General features: G+C 35.3%; 1 protein-coding gene across 2 annotated transcripts in view; it reads left to right on the top strand.

Moving 5' to 3' along the window:
- CDH12 (cadherin 12) overlaps window positions 1–20,280 on the top strand; it is a 269,372-nt gene that overhangs the window by 221,289 nt on the left and 27,803 nt on the right. For both annotated transcript variants that reach the window (XM_061187673.1, XM_061187672.1), the window contains one exon: window positions 3,360–3,613. In XM_061187673.1, the coding sequence (XP_061043656.1) occupies window positions 3,360–3,613 (254 nt within the window). The remainder of the gene's footprint in view (window positions 1–3,359; window positions 3,614–20,280) is intronic.

The following is a 20,280-nucleotide window of genomic DNA, read 5'->3' as shown; positions in this document are numbered from 1 at the left end:
CATGCGAACTCTTAGTGGCAGCATGCATGTGGTCTAGTTCCCTGACCAGGGATTGAACCTGGACCCCCTGTATTGGGAGCACGGAGTCTTAATCACTGCGCCACCAGGGAAGTCCCTCCATTTCTCCACAGTTTAGGTTTCTTACCGTACAACTCCCTACGATATGAATTGTTTCCTGAAAATTCTGGTTTCACTAACCTTCCTTTATCGAAACATCCTGAGGAGAAAGGAACTACTCAACTAAATTCTATTTAATCAATCATTTTCTTACTTTTCTAGAAAGGTTCATAAAATTGAATGCACCCCAAGCAGTACCACAAAGTTTTCTATTTATTGTGCGAGAGCTAAATTAGATCCACTTCATAATAATGGATTTCTGTTATGGAATATGATTCATTTCCTAACAATAATAAAAAATCCTGTTTTTTCTATACTTGTTTTAAATAATAGGATTTTTGTTGATTGCAAAGTTAGATGAATTTCATTCCTCGGCGCCATCCTACCCCACCCCCTCCACAAAGAGTGGAGGGTAGTCTGTCAGATGAGTTGGAGAAAGTCAACTAGAGAGAGATTGGTATTGATTTTTTTTTTTTGCTCTTTCTGAGTTATCCAGTTTTATACAATGGCATTGCCTAAGGGCCAGCGTCACGAAGAGGTAAGACCCTCTAGGATATTATTGTGGCATTTCTCTTACAATTTTCTTCAGTTGTTTGATCACTGCAGGAGATAAGTTTTAAGTCATAAAAGAATATCTGTATGTACAGAAAGTTTCTTTCATCTCACTCTTTATCACCCTGCCCACTAAATATTTGTCTGCTGTGACAGGTCAGGAGTTCTTAAAAGGCATAGATTATGTCTAATCTCCTAAAACAAAATATAGAAAAGGTTTTGGAATTCTCCCTTCATTCCTGGGTTTGAAATGGACTCCAAAGTGGGGAGTCAAGTCGATCAGATAGCAGTGACATGTTAATTAACTAGGTAAATAAAATTGAGATCTTGTCTAGAAAGAATTTGCCTAACCCTACAGACAATCAGAAGCATTCTGATGTCTAGGAGAAGTAGAGAGGGAAAGGAAGAACAATTGGTACTAATTTCTACATTTTAAGAGAAGTTAATTCTGGGCCAAAGAAGGGGGTAAGTATCAGCCAGGGCAGCTCAAATAGCCTTCTAGGCAAAAGGACCCGAGGTGATAAAGTCAAAATCGTCTTACACTAGAAGTTAGGGGTAACTATGATAAAAAATTATATTGTTTAACATTCATCGAGCATTTAGAGTTTACAAAACACGAAGTGTATTTCTATATGTTCTTTAACTTAAACTAGCTTGTAGAGCTTATAAATTATACATCACTCAGGTATCTCTTATGGCATACGATTTCTCTTGAAAGCATCAAATGATGGGGGACTTACTACTTCTTCAAACAACTCAGTCATTAAACAAGATGGCAAACCTTATTTATCTTTGCCTCTTTCTGTCCTCCTGGAATGCATCCCAGGTCTTACCACCATGTAGGCAATCAACACTTTTTAAAATTAATTTAGTTTTGAACGGTTTCGTTTGTTAGAGATTTCTTCTTTTTTTAGCTTAAAGTTGCCATGTTTAATAATTTAAATTATTATTAATTCCCCATTGAGAGACTTATAGAATAACCCTAACTAATATTCAATATTTGAAAAGGTGTATCCTTTTCTGTCTCTGTCTTCTTCATTCCAGGATAAACATTCCCAGTAATTGTAACAGTTTTGTATTTTTGGTTTGAATAATATTTTGTTACCCTATTCTGGCAATTGGTTGTCTTTTCTTGAGCCTGATCCTTTAACAAAACACTGTAGTCAAACTGTGGGCTGATCAAAACAGTAGCATCATAATCTCTTTTTCCAGATATTATGTTTCTATCTGCGTAATCAACAGCCCCAATATCAACCATGACATATTAGCCAATAACTTTACTTATATTGCTTTAAGACAAATGAAAAATCTTAGCAAGAAGAAGACAGAAATTGAAGAAAATCAGTATTATATGTAAACAGGTATGAGCTGAAAAAATAAAAATATAAAAACTAAAAGAAAGCATTGAGTCCAAGGCAAAGAAATATATGAATAAAAATTGGACGAATTAAACAAAATAAGGGGAATGATTACAGGGAAGATAAACATAGATCCCCCTGAGTGAAAATTACTGTGAAAGAGACTTAATGTCAAGGCCAAGAAGTGTTACTGTTTGCTATAATAAACTTATAGATTTGTGAATTTTTAAGGATTTCACGGTGATTTTCGTTCTTTTCTTTTCCCTTCTTCACAGGAAATGTATAAAACAGCAATCTTGTCCTTAAAAGAGAGAAATATACCCACTTTATTTCCCCCAGGTGTACTGAGGCAAAAAAGAGATGTGTTGACACAGCAATTAGCACATCATGGGAGTCATACCAGAGGGAATTAATTTAGAAAACAGAAACTTCTAAAGGTCCCAGAAAATCACTATGTTAATTAACTATGTTGATGTTAATTTCATGTCTTAGTTTGTCATAGGTGATTAGAAGTCACAGCCAGTGACCTTAAAGTTTTCATTTTAATAAAGCACTACAGCAACATCATATTTCTATAATGTAATATTTCCAGTTATTGGGAACATAAAACTAATATTCAGAAAAAGGTAAATATAAGCAGTGTAAAGTGAAAAATCAAGGATCAGTGACTCCAAGGACAAATTACATCCAAATATTTTGTCTCATGTTGTTCTTTAATCCTATATGTTCAAAGCCTTAATTCTTGGTCATATATCCTGATCATGCATTACCGTGCCTACTAATTCTATGTGTAATGCTGACAACACAAAGGTCCAAAACTCTGGATATAGTCCTTGGCAGCAAAAATACCTAGACATTCAAAAGTATTCAATAGAAAAGGATATTATTGTCAAAATAATAAAAATTGTCCAAGAAAAAAACATAGTTTGCTACACCAAATTTTTAGCTGGAATCTAAAAGTTTCCTTTCAATTTCGTTGTATTTTTAATTACTGCTTAATTCCACTAGATGTCAGTACTGGATAAGAGCATCCTTAATAGGTACTCGATCTCCTGCGGTTGTAACCACTCACGTGAAAGGAATAAGCCCTATCTAGCACATATGTGTGCATATGTCATTTTAATGTATGCAGCTGATGACATTTACAAGTTACCCAGACACTTCTACAACTGGTCGACTCTTTTCTTAAAATGTTTAACTTGTACTTCCCTTACCCACAAATTATTAAAGGAAAATGACCGTTTGATATTAACTTGCAAATTACTCTGTCCACCATCGTTGCCACATCTTATATGAACGTATCTCCTCACTTTTGATTTGTCCTCGCTACAGCCGTTGGATTTTGAAACAAAGAAGGCTTATACTTTTAAAGTAGAGGCCTCCAACCTGCACCTTGACCACCGGTTTCACTCTGCGGGCCCTTTTAAGGACACTGCCACAGTGAAGATCAGCGTGCTGGATGTGGACGAGCCGCCGGTTTTCAGCAAGCCCCTCTACACCATGGAGGTTTACGAAGACACTCCAGTTGGGACCATCATTGGTGCCGTCACTGCCCAAGACCTCGATGTCGGCAGCAGTGCCGTAAGGTAAGAAAAAGAAACGTTTTCTTTTCTGTGTCAGAAAGAGAAAGAAAATAAAACAACACTCTGACCAGGCTTGCATGAATTATTTAGAAAATACAATGCTTGAAAATGGAATCACTTTACATAGTAAGTATAAGAATAGAAGAAAAAACATAGGATTTGAACAAAAACATCTGATATCAATCCCTGTAACAGGGTTTAGTAGTGACCTGATGTTGGGCTTGTCACTCATGCTGGTCAACCTCAATTTTTTTATCCACAAAAGGGATTTAATAGTAAGCCTAAAAGGATGATTCTCATGAATAACGATATTAAGATACTTTCACAGTGCCTGAAATATCATAGATATATAATACATTCTTCAATTATTCTAAAATCTCTCTTACCCAAAGTTACTGCTTGAAAAAGATTGTTTTACCATTTTAAATTTGCAGCTCATTTTTTCACTGTGGCAGTTTTATCTGCTGATGGAAGCACAATTAGAGTCAGTCTTAAGGTAAGAGGCATTGTGGAGTTGCTCAAAGCCCAGACTTGGCAAGGAGTTCCTTACTGGCATTAAGGCTGCTTGGTAGTGAGTCAACAAAGCAATCGATGGAATAAGAAAGAGTAAGAAAATACACCCCCCCCCATAAATGCCACTTGCATTGCTGAAAGGGTGGGATTCCCTTTTCCTCCCTTATAAATCGATCCTACAACGTATTTTGAGACTTGTTCTGATTCAACTTTGCTTCCTCTGTGTGCTTAATCCCTGCCAGGTGCCCACGTGCCTACAAGAACTGGGGGGGCGGGGGGGGAAAGGAAGAAATGAACATATGTACGAAACAGGAACGGACAGATGTTGCGGTTGCCGATGGGGAGGGGGTGTGGGGGAGGGAAGGACTGGGATCCGGGATTAGCAGGTGCAAACTAAAAGGAGAGAGAGAAACGTGTGATCTGTTCCGAATCTTCTAACTCTAAAGGGTTGAAGCTTATAGTATGCAAAATCCAAACCAAAGAACACATTAAGTAGGCTTTTAAAGCAAAACACCACTCTGTCGACATAGGAAAGATACATAGACATATATCGCACAAGATTTTAAGCCATGGGGTAATTAATGATTAAAAAAAAAAAAAAAGCATCATCCTTTCAGCGGTAGCCTCAACACATACATAGCATAGAGAAAAATTTCAGGATATGGCTTGAGAGCATGAAAGCTCTGCTCTTTGTATTTGTCTGCATCCACCCCCCAAAGTCGCCTGAACACTTTCCTTCTTGAAGCATGTCTGTGATCATGAGAGAACTAAAAAAGCACATTTGTCTTGGGAAAGGGAGGAAAAACAGCAATTATTGAGTGCCCCTACGCGTCAGGTTGAATGCTGGCTCATTTCTTCATTGGGTTCAAGTTGTTCTACGTGCTCATATTACGGCATGATTCACTGTCAGTTAAACTCCAGAGAAGTCCATTTATTACCAGTGTTCACAGCGGCATTCTCAAGAATCTGCTACGTTAGTAGTTGTTATACATGAATCTGTCATCAGTCATCAGTCTTGTTCCTGAACACCCTGAGTGTGCTGCTGGTCATTGTGAAAGTGGAAAATGCCCGCTGAGTGGGTTCACAGGTAATTGCAAGAATGTAAACAGAATGGCAGAAATATTGAAGGTTGTAAAAAAGTAATAAAAAGGTAAATAAACATGGATTGAAATTCTCTACAGTTCAATAGATGAGAATTGTGGGACATAGTGGGACACAATATCTTAGGGAACATGCTAAGTTGTTTAATTTACTATATGCACTATTTTTTTATTTTACTTTATTTTTATTTTATTTTATTTTTTTGACTGTGTTGGGTCTTCCTTGCTGCGTGTGGGCTTTCCCTAGTTGTGGCGAGCAGGGGCTACTCTTCATTGTGGTGTGCGGGCTTCTCATTGCAGTGGCTTCTCCTGTTGCGAAGCCCGGGCTCTAGGCATGCGGGCTGCAGTAATTGTGGCTTGCAGGCTCTAGAGTGCAGGCTCAGTAGTTGTGGCATGAGGGCTCAGTAGTTGTGACTTGTGGGCTCTAGAGCGCAGGCTCAGTAGTTGTGGCGCACGGGCTTAGTTGCTCCGCTGCATGTGGGATCTTCTTGGACCAGGGCTCAAACCTGTGTCCCCTGCATTGGCAGGCAGATTCTTAACCACCAGGGAAGTCCATATGTTCTATTTTGAATACTGATAATAGCAGGATGAGGTCTAGATATGAATAAAATATTATTTTAATGAAATACTTAAAAACCAAAAAATCGGAGAGTTAACAAGTAAAAAAATACCACCCAGAGAAGGTAAGGTGAGAATTACAAACTTCTAAATATAAGAAAATGATTAGATCAAGACCCTGGTGTGAAGAATAAAGGAAGGCTACATTTTAGAGAAATTCTCCAGCTACAAGCCTATTTTCTTTATCTGTTTGTTTGTTTGTATTTGATGTCACAGAAACTAGTGTCTGACAAGTGCTACTTTATGTGAAATGAAATAGTATCCCCAGTCTTTTTTCTAATGGGCAGCAGCCTGTCTCACTGAAGCTGTAGACAGAGATGGATTTAATTGATCCCCGTGAGGGGTTGTCAAAAGACAGAGGAGCTTTTCAATCAACATGAAAGTTGTCTTACTTTCATGTTCTTGGAGTAAACAATAAACTTGAATCATGTCAGTTGAGGAATGTGGGGTATGGATCATCTCTTCTTGGTCTGAAAATATGTTTGCTCACTTAAGAATGATAGTAAAAATAGGTTATAAAAAATAAGCATCAAAATGACAAATTACTTGGCACGTGTAGGTATGCTCTGTTTGTTTTGTTTTCCTTTGCTTTACTGCATTTACTGCTTTGCATTACCCTTTTCATATGGTTATTGTGGAAGGTATTAATTTAAGATTAGGTTATTCCACACCACTGGGTATTTTATAAATATTATTACTTCATCATCACTGAGCACAGCAAAGAGCCAGAAAGCAATGGCATTAACCAGGGATTGCAAAACCTTAGAAGAAAGGTTCAGTTAGGTGTAATGCCCCCAAATATACCATATCCTGTCCCCTCTTGTCCTGAGCTTAATTTCTAGTTATTGTTTCCTTTGCTCTTCTAGCCTTTGCCTTTAGATGAACTGATTTCCTGTCTCTAATATTCTATATCCTTTGACACTCTTATTATATAGTTCATGGGAATGATTTCTAGTGAGTCCAATAGGAGTGTAATGAGTGCACCTACCATTAGTGAGATGGGGACAGTCTCTTAAGAAATGAAATTTAAAACAGGTGACTATTCAGTTACATCGGAAATTAATATTTGTTTTGGATATAAGTGATTTAAGTTACAGAGAGATTTCAGTGGATAATTCTGCTCAGTATGTGCTATTTTTCTTTTGTTGCAAACATTTAAAAATCTTAGTTATCCTATGAATGAATTTCAAAATAAAATTTAATCAAAGTATTTTTCTGTATAAAATGAGAAAATGGACAATTCCATTCTAAACCCACTCCATGTAAGATGGGTTGGATAAGAGACTGATAATGTAAACTAAAATCTATTTTATGTATATAAACATCCATGTGTAAATTATTATAGTATTTAGTAGAACAATTGAATGGTTTATTTTTCAAGTTACCTCCTTTTGTTTGATGATATGTCCAACCAAAACCCATCGCGTAAAATCAAGTAGTGAAATTGGTTAATAAATAGAAAACCATTATCAATTATCATAAGTAAAAAGTAATACATAAAATAATTAATAACTGGTTGTTAAAACATAAATGTCTAAATGAGTCCCACTTAAAAATTATCTTATATTCCGTATCTGGTCTGTTCAATACACTTTTGGAAACATTTTTGTATCACTTGAAATTGATTTTTTCATCGTGGATTAGGAGGCTATCAGAGTAGCCGATTTTCATTTGAGGGCCCTTTCCAATACACCAGAAATCTTGTTTTGTGGACAAAAACCTAAGCTCAAGCACAAAACAAGCTTAGAGAATGAGAAGAAACAGAGGCCCCACTTATCAAGTGATATCCTAGAGCAACATATATAATTGACTTTAAATATTAATTAAATGAAATGGTAAAAATTAAAAACTTGAAAACTTGCTCACTCTCTATTTTTCTCCTATTTAACAAGATTTTTGTAAGAATTAAATGAGGTATCGGTAGAAAATGTTTTATTTTTAAAATTTTTTATAGATTATATATTTTTTAGATAAGATTAGGTTCACAGCAAAATTGAGAGAAGATACAGAGATTTCTCATAGGCCCGTTGCCACCACACATACATAGCCTCCCCCTTTATCAGCATCCCCCACTGGAGGGATACATTTATTGCAGTGATGAACCTACATTCACATCATAATCATTCAAAGTCTATAGTTAGCTTTAGGACTCACTCCTGGTGTTGTACAGTCTGTGAATATATTTATTATAACATGTATCCATCATTGTAATATCATACAGAGTATTTTCACTTCCCTAAAAACCCTCTGAGCTCTGTTTATCCCTCCCCACACCAATCCCTGACCTTTTCACTGTCTCCATAGTTTAGCCTTTCCAGAATGTCATGCAGTTGGAGTCGTACAGTATGTAGCCTTTTCAGATTGGCATCTTTCTCTTACTATTTACATAAAGCTTTCTCCATATCTTGTCATAGTTTGATAGCTCATTTCTTTTTAGTGCTAAAAAGTATTCTGTCGTCAGCATGTACCACAGTTTATTTATCCACTCACCTACTGAACATCTTGAGTGTTCTTTAAGTCCTAGGAATTACTAATAAAGCTGTATAAATATCCATCTACAGGTTTTTAATGTGGACATAAATTGTCAGCTCCTGTGTGTCAATACCAAGGAGTGCAATTACGGGATCAGATGGCAAGAGTATGTTGAGATTTGTAAGAGACCACCAAACTGTCTTCCAAGGTGGCTGTGTCATTTTGCACTCCCACCATCAATGAATGAGAGGGCCTGTTGCTCCACATCCTTGACAGCATTTGGTGTTGCTGGTGTTCTGGATTTTGGCCTTTCTATTAAGTGTGTAGTGGTACCTTATGTTGTTTCAATTTGCATTTCCTGGATAACATATGATGTGGAGCATCTTTTCATGTGCTTATTTGCCATTTCTATCAGTATATCTTCTTTGGTAAGATGTTTGTTAAGGTCTTCGACACATTTTTAATTGGGTTGTTTGTTTTCATATTGTTCAGTTTTAACAGTGCTATTTTTTTCCAGTGCATACAAAAATAAGCAACAAAAGGTTTACCTTTCTTTAATATTCTCAACCACAGATAAAATCTCATTGTAAAAGAGAGATTATGATGGATGCATTACTTGTTAAGAGCATGTATGAAGCTTATACATACTCAATTGTCTCACTGAGTCTAACTTGCGCTGAGTTTCTGGGCAATGGCTACCTGTGGATGACAAGGAGAGATTACAGATATGCAAACCTGAAATATTATAAAAATCAGGACTAGAATTAAGAAATCTGAAAATGAGGGTCATCAAAACTCCACTTTTCTCTTTACCTTTGTTCACACAATTAAATTCCATCCAATTAAAACAGTATCTTGTCCTCTATTTCATGGCCTTCATCCTAGACTTCTGCCATTTTAGGTGGCAAAACCATATGCATCCTCATTGCTATTCTAACTCACTTCTCTTTCTTCTTATCAGTGTTGTCTTTTACACATCTTTCATATTCACTAAAGACACTACATAACTCTATCATGGTATTTGTCATTTTTAGCTTATTGCATAAATATATATTTACTTTTTTAACCACCATGTTCAAAACGCAGAAAATGAAAGGGCGCTGGAGAGTTAAGAATATTTACTTGTTCTTTCAAATACAATATGCAAAATTAATTTAATTTTAAAATTTTCTTGATGTATTTATCCTAATATATAAAGCAACTGGTTAATGAAATGTAGAATGTTTATGTATGTATATGTGTGCATTTATAATTTTTAATTGATTATAAGCAGATCTAGATCTAGACCTAGATATATAAATATAATAGGTCTTTTTATTTTGTAAGGGTCTGTAGACCAGGGTGTTTGGATATAATCTTTATAGGTCTTAATTTCTGCTATTTTATCACAATGTAGTCAAGAATATACTTTTCTTTTTCTTTTTTTCTTTTTTTTTTTTTTTGGTAAAATGGCTTTTTGGTTCCTTAGCTTCTATAAATAGAATTAATGGAAGCTAAATGCTATCAGTGCATTTGCTAGTAGACATTATACAAAATTCAACTTCAAAAAATAATTCTCTCTCTCTCGAGAGTCCTAAACACTAAGTGTAGCACAGCTGTGAAAAAGTCAAATAGGGCAAACTCCCCACATGTTAACATGTTTAGCTACTACTGCAATGTCTAAATTCCACACTCCTTTTTACGTTTTTCCTGTAGTTTCTTTGAAATATTTTATAATATAAGTTTCTATCTGCTTTTTCTTTCCATGTCTACCATTTGTACACAATATCTCTCTTCTTTTTATTTTACATTTTTGCATTTTTTATCCACTTATGTTCTCTATACACTTTCAAATGATCTAAAAATTTACAATATTTCTTTCAGTGGTATTTAGTCCTAGCTGTTGTTAAATGCCAGTTGTTATCCCCACTTAGAATTAATTAAGTAATTCATGAAAGATAGTTTCTGATAAAGAGACTAACACGCTTTTTGTAAGGTGAGCTTTAAAAATGCTTTCTTATGTAGAGTCCAGTTACTTGTTTGGTATAACTCTAATTACTCTTTCATATTCTAGTTTCTATTATTTAACGGAGAGCAAAATAATTTATTTTTATGGCCTGTTCTCTTAAAAAATACTGAAAGTTCTGATAGCAATTGGGAAAAAACATTTTACCCATAAGGTGATATATGTATTAAGATAAAATTGTTAATCCTTTTTGAGTACTGCTTACCTTATCTCTTTCAGTTAGCATTCACATTGTGAATATTAACATATTTGCAAGAGACACATATGATAAAGGACTTTTCTCCAAAATATACATTCTTAAAAGTCTAAGATGAAGGAGATGAAATAGAGGGTGAGAAACTATTTTAATTGGAGGGAATAGAATTGTTGCACAAAGGTAAAGAAAAAAGTTGAGATTTGGTAGACCCCATTTTCAGATTTTTTTAATGCTAGTTCTGAGTTGTTTAATTTATCAGTGACTTGATTTGCATATCTGTAATCTCTCCTTAATCTTCCTGCTTAACCATTGCCCAGAAACTCAGCAGAAGCCACCTCCAGTGAAACAATTGACTATATGTAAGCTTCCTACAGGTGCTTATCAAATTATTCATCCATCAGAATCTCCTTCTTACGATGGGATTGTATTTGCAGTTGACAATATTAAAGAAAGGAAGTACCTTTACTAGTATACTCTGCTTATTTTGTTTGCACTGGAGAAAAGAGCATTCCCTGTACACTTATACCAACTGAATGTTTAAGAGTAACTCATTTGAGAAGTTGTTGATGGAGAATTTAACTTAATTGTGGAGAATGAGAAATTCCTTTGTGAATAAACTTATTTTCTTTTCCCCTTCAAATGATGTATTCATTGATGATCAACATAAGAGGAGCTATTGCAAAGAACATGTACCAAGATGAACAAGTTTACTCTTGTTTGCTTCAGTGGCAATTAACTAACAACATATAGTGACATTGTAATAACTTATTCGTATGTGTCTTTGGGCTGAGCCCTTTGGTCACAGTTCTTTAAACATCACAGCTATTATTTTACAGCGGTATAAACTGAGGCCCAGGAAGACCCAATCATATCTTCAGTAAAGATGGGAAAATAACTTGAACATAAGCAGGCAGATTCTAAAGGTCAAAATACTAATTGCTCTACTGCTAAAGGTTAATCTAAATATTTATCTAGGTTTTTGAGTTGCTTTGTAATTCTAGGATTGTTGAAAATACAAATAAATTTCATAGTTTTTAGTAGCTTCTTAAACAAAATAGACAGAAATTCAAAACAAGTCAGTAAAAAATGTACAATATTTGATTCTTTAAGATATGATAACTATGGGCTTTATTATATACCTGCAAGAATTCTATACACTTACATAGGTTTCCCTGGTTTAAACCTTACAATAACTTTAACTAAATCTGAAAAATGTGTAACTCAACTATGAGAAAATTGACATTGTTCAGGCTGGAAATATAGAAACAAAATGTACAGTTCTTTTGTTGACATTTTTTGTACATATGGAAAAAAATCTTATTACTTATTACCTTTTATTTTTCTAGACAACTACAAAGTCCTTATAAGATTTAGACATAACTAAGAATTTATTGACAAAATTCAGTGGATTTGTGATACAGATCTACAGCTCTAATTTTTATGAGGATTGGATCTTGGTAGCCAATGATGAATTTGCTTTTATTTTAAGACATTTTATAGTATTCTAATGATACAGTGGCTGCGTGTCCAGATATTAGGATGGTGAACTCTTTTTGAGGCTATCTTGTTATGCTTCACATAACTCCTAAGAATGAAGGAATGTCCAAGTCTGTGATCTTTATTACTGACTTAAATGTTTTGGGTTTACATTTTACCTGCTAGAGGTTCAGTTTCTTTGCTTTCTCTCAAAGTGCTGAGTGCTCTATGTTAGTGCAAATTTCATAGCTGTTTCCCTTCTCTCTATAATTTATATACATGCTCTTAGAGAATAGCCCTTTTCTCACAGTTGTTTGAAATTTTTTGATTATTTTGATTTTTTAAAGATTAGTTACTTTAAATATATCATAAATAGATAGAAATCCTTCTCCATGCAAAATATTGTAATAATCAGGATCCAGTTTATAAGCTGCCCCAGATTATTTAATAAGAGAATGTGAGTAATTTTCAGAGAGAAATGAGCTAAAGAGTAGATAACCACAGGAGGAAATGAAAGATCAGTTACCAGAAAAAGAAAAACCAAAACAAAACAGTAAATGAAAGCTTTCTTTCAAATATGGTGTCCATATTTGGGTATCAAATGGTAAATGACTCTAGTTAAGATGGCATCTTTCTTCAGAGACATTTGGCCATGGCATCCAGTGACAGTAAATAAATCCAACTTGATTAGGAACGACAGGCATTTGATTCAGTTCAAGGGAACAGTTGTGATAAAGCTATATAAAAAGACTTCAGAATAAATATGTCTAAATACTCAAAATATATAAAACAAATATTTCCATGTGTGAATGTGATCAGGTCATTATTAAGAGGAAGAGTCAGATGTCCTTATAAAATAAGTAAATGCATACATGCAAGTATAAGATACTATGGATAGAACAATAAATTCAATCCTACTCTAAAGAAACTTTCTGTATAATCATGAAAACAAAATACAATTATTTTGCTCTTCTCATTTGAGAAAGACTGTTAATACAAATTGAAATAGGTAAATAAGATGAAAGAAGTAAGAATATAGAATTTTGTAATAAGGAAGCAATAAATGCTTCCTAGAAGAATTTGGCAAGACTTCATGGGAAGACCTTGAGCAAAGGCATAATCACATTCTTTACTTATTTACCCAGGTATTATTGTCCATATTTTTAATAATGAGAAGACTGCCATGACATGCTTGCTATCTAAGCTCTTAAGTGCAGAGCCCATTTTTTTTTAATATATGTATATATATTTTTAACATCGTTATTAGAGTATAATTGCTTTACAATGGTGTGTCATTTTCTGCTTTATAACAAAGTGAATCAGTTATACATATACATATGTCCCCATATCTCTTCCCTCTTGCATCTCCCTTCCTCCCACCCTCCCTATCCCACCCCTCTAGGTGGTCACAAAGCACCGAGCTGATCTCCCTGTGCAGAGCCCATATTTAATCAATATTTGCCTAAACTTTATTTTCTTTCCATTAGAGGAAGCTGCTTTGAGGTCTCTGAAAAATAAACCAAAGTCCAGGTGTAAAGCTTTGGGAGCAGACGAGGGTTAACATCTAGAAACGTAAGATCGTACACAGTCAGCAGACCACATATGACTATTAAAAAATAACTAAAAAAAGACTCCCAGAATGAGGAAAGCGTAAGCAACATTGAGGAAAAGTATAACAACTATGATTTTAATAATATGTAGATTATAGTGTATTTCTTTTTCTTTAGAGAGCTATTTTATTCATATCACATGCTTCCAAATAGAATTTAAGGACAGAATAGTTCTGCCTTTATTAATTTAACAATTTGATCTAGTGTTTAACTTCTCATCAAACATTTAAACCAAACAAGGGGAGCTATCTAAACTAAGATGTAATCTGAGATGAGGAAAATAAGATTGAGGAGGAGGATTAGGAAAAAAACCCCAAAAAACTAAAAGGAACTAGTAGGAAATTAGCAACTACTATTTAAGGAAGTTTGAGAGGAACATATTGGGATTCCTCAGAAAACAATTTAATTGCGATCTTGATGAAGCAATTACAATCTAAGTGTTGTATGTGGCTTAAATTCTTAGTAAAGTGTTTATAGAAATAAATTGAACTGAATTTACTTTCATTTAGTTATCTGCCACCAGACCAAAAAAAAAAATTTTAAAAACAAACACTAGCAAAGAGTGAAGAGTAAAGAGATTTTGATCTATTATTAGTACCTGGACAAAATATTTCCTACCTTGACCTGAGTCATTACTCTTAACATTTTTATTGCTTAAAAAATGAGATGTAATACTTTTAAAGTACTCTGTATCATCAAGTACTTTTTTACAAAATGTGTTTGAGAATTGGGACAGGGTCAAAGTTAGCTTTTCCATTAACTGTGAGAAAGCCATTAGGCAAATTAAAAGAAACAATTTTAAGGGGAGTGTTTACCTAATGAAGAGAACAAAACTTTAAGGCATTTCTGAAAGCTCATTTTCAGAAAAATAATAAAATTGTTCTCTGTCGAGTGGTCGGCACAGATTAAGTTAATGCATTAATTTTTGATTTCCATTGAATTGTTAAAACAGGTTTCTTATCAACTGTCACTGTGCATACTTCTATGAACTATAGATTTGTATCATATATCTATCCTAAGCAACTTTTTTTAATTTGAATTTCATCTACTCACCAAGTAAGTATAACATGACTCAAACACAATATGTACCTAAAAGTTTTGCCCATTTAAACTGGTGAGTTGGGCCAAATTAGACAGTTTATATTATATTGTGATTTTTGCTGAAACCCGGACTCTGTACACCAGCACCAAATTGAATCTCCAAGACAGATTTTTGGGTGAAGTAGTAAAGAATAGCTTTATTGCAGGGAGCCAAGCAAGGAGTACAGGGCAACTAGTGCTTAAAAGACCCAAACTCCCGGAAGGCTTTCAGGGGCAGGTTTTTAAAGACAGGGTGAGGGAATGGGGTTGCGGGGTGTGTGATTAGCTCTTGGACGTTTTTCTGATTGGTTGGTAGTGAGGTAATTGGGAGTCAGCATCATCAACCCTCTGGTTCCAACCAGTCTGGGGTCCACCTGCTTGTGGGCAGCATGCAGTTAATTTCTTCCACCTGCTGGGGGTTTCAGTATCTGCAAAACAGCTTAAAGGACATGGCTCAGAAGATCCTTGACTTTGTTTAATGGCCAAAGTATTATTATTATTTTGTCTTGCTTGACTGTTTTCCTTTCTTTCTATATTTTCTCACTTCTCTAATTAAATTTATTCTTTGAGTAAAGTGTTTCTACAGACAAAAGGCAGCTGGAGGACATGGGTGAGAGTCTATCTTGGGAAATCCTCATAGGGTCGTGCTTGGTTATGTGATTAGTTGCAATTAAGATATCAGTCTACCCTTAGATTGAATGTGGACTGTAGCAAACCCAAAGTAAACCAGTGATGGCTAACTCTGGGTCGGTGATTCTCCTGAAACTGATCTAGACACTTTATAACCAGGTCATGTCTTCTCTGAAAACATCCAGGAAATGTAGGAGTGTTTTCATTGTCAGTTCATTGATGGCCACATCTTATCTATGTCTCCTAATTGCTATAGTGGGCAAAATACCACAGTAGAAAATGGCTATTGTCCAATGTTTATCATTCAGTCAGGCACAGGGATCAGCCAGTCACACAAAGGTAGGACCTTAGGAAAATGCCGGGCAGGACCTAGTGTTAAGAGTGTAACCGGCTATGGGAAGACGCTGAAGATGTTTTACTGAGTAGAAAATGTTCAGATAAGAAGGCAGTAAGCTTTCTAAGAGGATAACATCCAGAGGAAGGGGTATCAAACATCACAAGGTGATGGAGATAAAAACTAGATGCCAGAAAATAGTGAATGAGAACCAAAGCACCATTGTAAGAAATAAGGCCTGGCTATTGTGCCCATGGTTTGTACTTCAGGTGTTTGGGGTTGGGGGGCTTCGTAGTTCAGGTGTTTTAAATTTGAAGGCTACATATGTGACAACTTTGTTCTAGAACAAAGCATACATTTGTGTGATAGGAAGAGGTTTTTTTAAATGGAAAAATAATACAAAATAATCAATAATGTGGAAAGAGAGAAGGAGGTAAGGATATGTACACACATGTACATACATGTACACACCCCACATGAATGATTCCATACCTAGGTACATATATCTTATCTCATTTTGTCTATACCACATTTACTTTTATATTGCTAGGTAGGTATTATTTTCCCAAATTTTACAGAAGACAAGGAGAACAGGCATTAGGGAGAAAGATTCCTAACCTAACTGCACAAGGTAAGTGAAGGAACCGGTATATCACCCTAGTTTTTTCTCCAAAAAGTTCATGTTCTTAATTCTATATCTATTTCTTTGCCTCTCAGGGGTGGTTGATTTATGGAATGCAAACTCTATATGTCAGTGTTAGACTGAAATGACTAAATAAATGAAATTTGCTTACTCACCTTCTAAGATATTGGATTTTGGTTGATAGTTAGATAGATAGAAAGATAAAACAGAGATAGGCACATTATTTTATGTATGCAATAAGTAAGTTCTTGAATTTTTAAACACATTACCAGATAGACCTAAATTTAAAATGAACTGTGGGTGTGTAATGATTCATTGTGCATAGCTTCTGTTTGACTCAGCTTTCTAAACTGTAAAATATGCTGTAAGAATTAACTAGAAGTAAGGTGATCAATTGTCCCAGTTTTTTCTGGGACCAAGGAGTTTTTTGGATCTCAGGGTATTCAGCACTAGTACTGAGAAAGTCCTCAGCAAACCAGAAAGATTTTGTTGTCCTAAATAAGACATTCCTAAAACGCTAAATAGGGTTTGAAGTAGAAATATTTAACTATTATATAGGTAGTAAGAATAGGATCTGTGCATTGATTCAATATAGTGTTTAAGTTGCAGATGCTATGTGCAAATAACATCCCAGGTCCCTGGCAACACAGACATGAATAAAGTGGCCTCAAGTAATTTAAAGGGCCTTGAGTAAGGAAGACAATCACAGGCACAAAATGTATATAATCTGTCTTATGTTTGCCAAAATCTGCAAAAAAATTGAGTGCTAGGAGCATCAGAAAAGGACCTATTCATTGCAGAGATTTGCAACAATGCAAATACGTGCAGAAGAGCTTTAAATAATATCATGCAGTTTAACTGGAGTAAATGAGAAAAGAAGAAAGGAATTCCAAAAACTGATGGAGGTTCTACTTAAGGAATGGCAGCATGAGAAGCTCTGCAGACATGCTCCCAGTGAAACAGCATAAATGGTGAAAATTATTTTTTAAAAATTACAATCATATACAGTCTCTGGAAAATTTCCTAAGAGCATATAGCAAATGAAGAAACATTTATTCAAGAAGATCTATTAAAACACGATAAGAACATCAAGAGAGTGTGGCACTTGACCCCAGACCTGTTTCTTCCCTTCCACTCCCATCTCCCAGCTCAGCCTGAAAGAGAATTCTCTCTGGACGCTGCATGGAATGGCTGAGAAAACATGGCTCCTCTCTCCTCAGCTCTCAATCATGGGATATGGTATCTTACCAGGAGGGGCAGGATGCCAGCGTTTCTCATCCAACTCTGAGTTTTCAGAAGCGAAATTCCTGGTGAGTGTGGTTGAGATTGGCAGTTTGTTTCCTCCACTCGCTCCACTCCACTCACAGGGCAGAGGCCCTACCACAGGCAGGCTGATAATATAGGGCCCAATCACTTGCGTCATGTTGCTTGTTCCACTCCCAGAGAGTCAAAAGGAGAAGACCATCACGCCTCCATCCACCGCCGGCAGCAGTGACGCAGAGAATTTCCCAGGGTAAGAGAGCCCGTAGGATTGGAGAACTTTAGCTCTTCCCAAAATATGTTCCTTTATTTTTTTCAGTTTTAAGAGACATAAAATAATAAAAGTACTAATTAACAATGTTTTATTGTATTTTTTACTATATCAGTGTACTATAGATAATATATGTATTACATATATGTATAGATATATAATAGCACATGGCTACCTAGGAGTAACATTTCTATATTTTATTAGAATTAAGTTAATATAAATTTGAATCTAAGTTAAGCTGCATATGGTAACATCTAGAGCAGATAATAAGAAAATAACTCAAAAATATGGTATAACATTATTAAAAGAATTAACATTCCACTAGAAAATATACACTTCATGCGAAAGAAAGTAGCAGAGGAGAAATCCAGAAACCTTGCACCCTCACAATTTTTATCCTATAGAAGTGAAATTTCCAGATAATTGGAGCTTATCCCAATTAGTGAATTAAATGAAAAAGTTTTGAACTAATAAGTTTAAAATGTTTTAAAACCTACCACCTACTGTACAACTTGAATACATGAAAATGATTGAATTGTTCATTATAAATTGGGAAATTGTATAGTATGTGAATGAAGCTATTATTAAAAATAAGGCTTAGGAAAAAAGTAAGCATATGTTTGAAAAGTGAGGCTTTATTGCAGAGCTCAGAGTAGGATATGTTTGTTAAGGTTAGAACAGAGTACTAATAGGAAACAATAATTAGAAAGTATTATGTATTATACATATTTGTATTATACAAATATCGTATATTAATGCATGTATGTGGAACCTAGAAAAATGGTACAGATGAACCGGGTTGCAGGGCAGAAGTTGAGACACAGATGTAGAGAACAAACATATGGACACCAAGGGGGGAAAACTGCGGTGGGGCAGGGATGGTGGTGTGCTGAATTGGGCGATTGGAATCGACATGTATACAGTGATGAGTATAAAATTGATGACTGATTAAAAAAAAAAGAAAGAAAGTATTATATTCCATGCAAAGTAAGAGAAATCGATTTCATTCTATATGGAAAATAGTAATAGAATCTCAGCATTGCAAGGTACATTCAGACTCTCCAATCACGCTTAAATTTGTTCTACCACATCTGCACCAAATATTTCGACGTCAATATTTGACTACTCCTGGTGCTTAACGGTTTTCTGAGGAAACCCATTATGACCCTGTGCAGCTCTGACATCAAAAAGTCTTTGATATACTTATCCAAAATCTTAACTTCTATGGATTCCATTTTCCTGTCCTATCTGTATCCCACTGAAACATAACAAGTAAATCTAACACCTGCTTCACATGAGTGTCCTGATCAAATTAGAGGCGGCTAGCATGTTTTATGTCTTCTTTCCTTCAGCCTGCATAGCCCTAGTTATTTCAACTACTCACAACCCATTGAATAAAATATCTTTCCAGCCTCTTATCTTTGTCTCTTGGCAAGATTCTGGTCTACAGGAAATGCTTGCAGCCTTGTCCCCTTCAAATACATCTACCCTGTGCCTTAAAAGTGATGAACTCTTAACCCATACCCTAATTACACCTTTCGAAGTGTTCATTACCCACAAGATCATGTCCCACCTCCTTAATAGAATTTACGAGACCCTCCTTGACCTAATCACTTATCTTTTTTCATGTTATTGTGCCTTTCAGATATTTTCCCATATTTCCCAACAGCTTATAGTTTCCCACACAAACTCTATGGTTTTGCTACTGCTGTTGCAGCTTCCTGAAATACCTTTCCTCCTCTCCTCACTTTGTCTGCCTCTCTCTTCTCGTGAATAATTCCTTTATAGCCTTCTAATGTCAGCCAAACACCGTGTGCAGGAAGGTTTGCCTGAATCAATAGGTGTTGAACCAGGCATAGGCATCTTTTCTTTGCACTCCTGTAGTGTCTTTTCTGTCTTTCTACCAGGCATAAAAATCATCTGTTTATCTGTGTTCCCCCAACTAGACTCTTTATTAGTGGGCATCTTACTTTACTACTTTTTATGTGTTTCAACCCTAGTACAATGTCTAGTGCATAGTGGGCACTCCGCAAATATTTAGTGAATGCTACAATTAAACACCAACCATTGTTAGTCTACACCAACAATTCTTTAGAAATGCTATAGTCACGAAGGAGGTTCAGTAACAATTTGCTTCTTAAATTGGGCATGTGCTCAAGTTGAATAAAGGTGCTGAAAAGGGATATTTTGAGAAGATGCTTTTTTGTTCAGCAAAGGACATCAGGCAGTAGAGAGAATTAAGCTCATTATATCTTGTACTCCTTGAGTTTTAAATGTGCCTTAAGTTCATTTATAATTTTTGAGAGTATTTCTATGAGATAGCATGTTACATCGAACTCATAGGGCATGCATTATCATAAATCAACAACAGAAATATCAAAGGCAGATAAAAACCTTGGTTCATACTCTGATCTTGTCAGTTACTAACAAATATTGACAAGTTATAAATCTCACCTATAAAG

This window comes from Eubalaena glacialis, chromosome 4 (genome assembly GCF_028564815.1).
Source record: "Eubalaena glacialis isolate mEubGla1 chromosome 4, mEubGla1.1.hap2.+ XY, whole genome shotgun sequence".
NCBI lineage: Eukaryota > Metazoa > Chordata > Mammalia > Artiodactyla > Balaenidae > Eubalaena > Eubalaena glacialis.
This window is presented reverse-complemented; position numbering and strand designations above follow the sequence as displayed.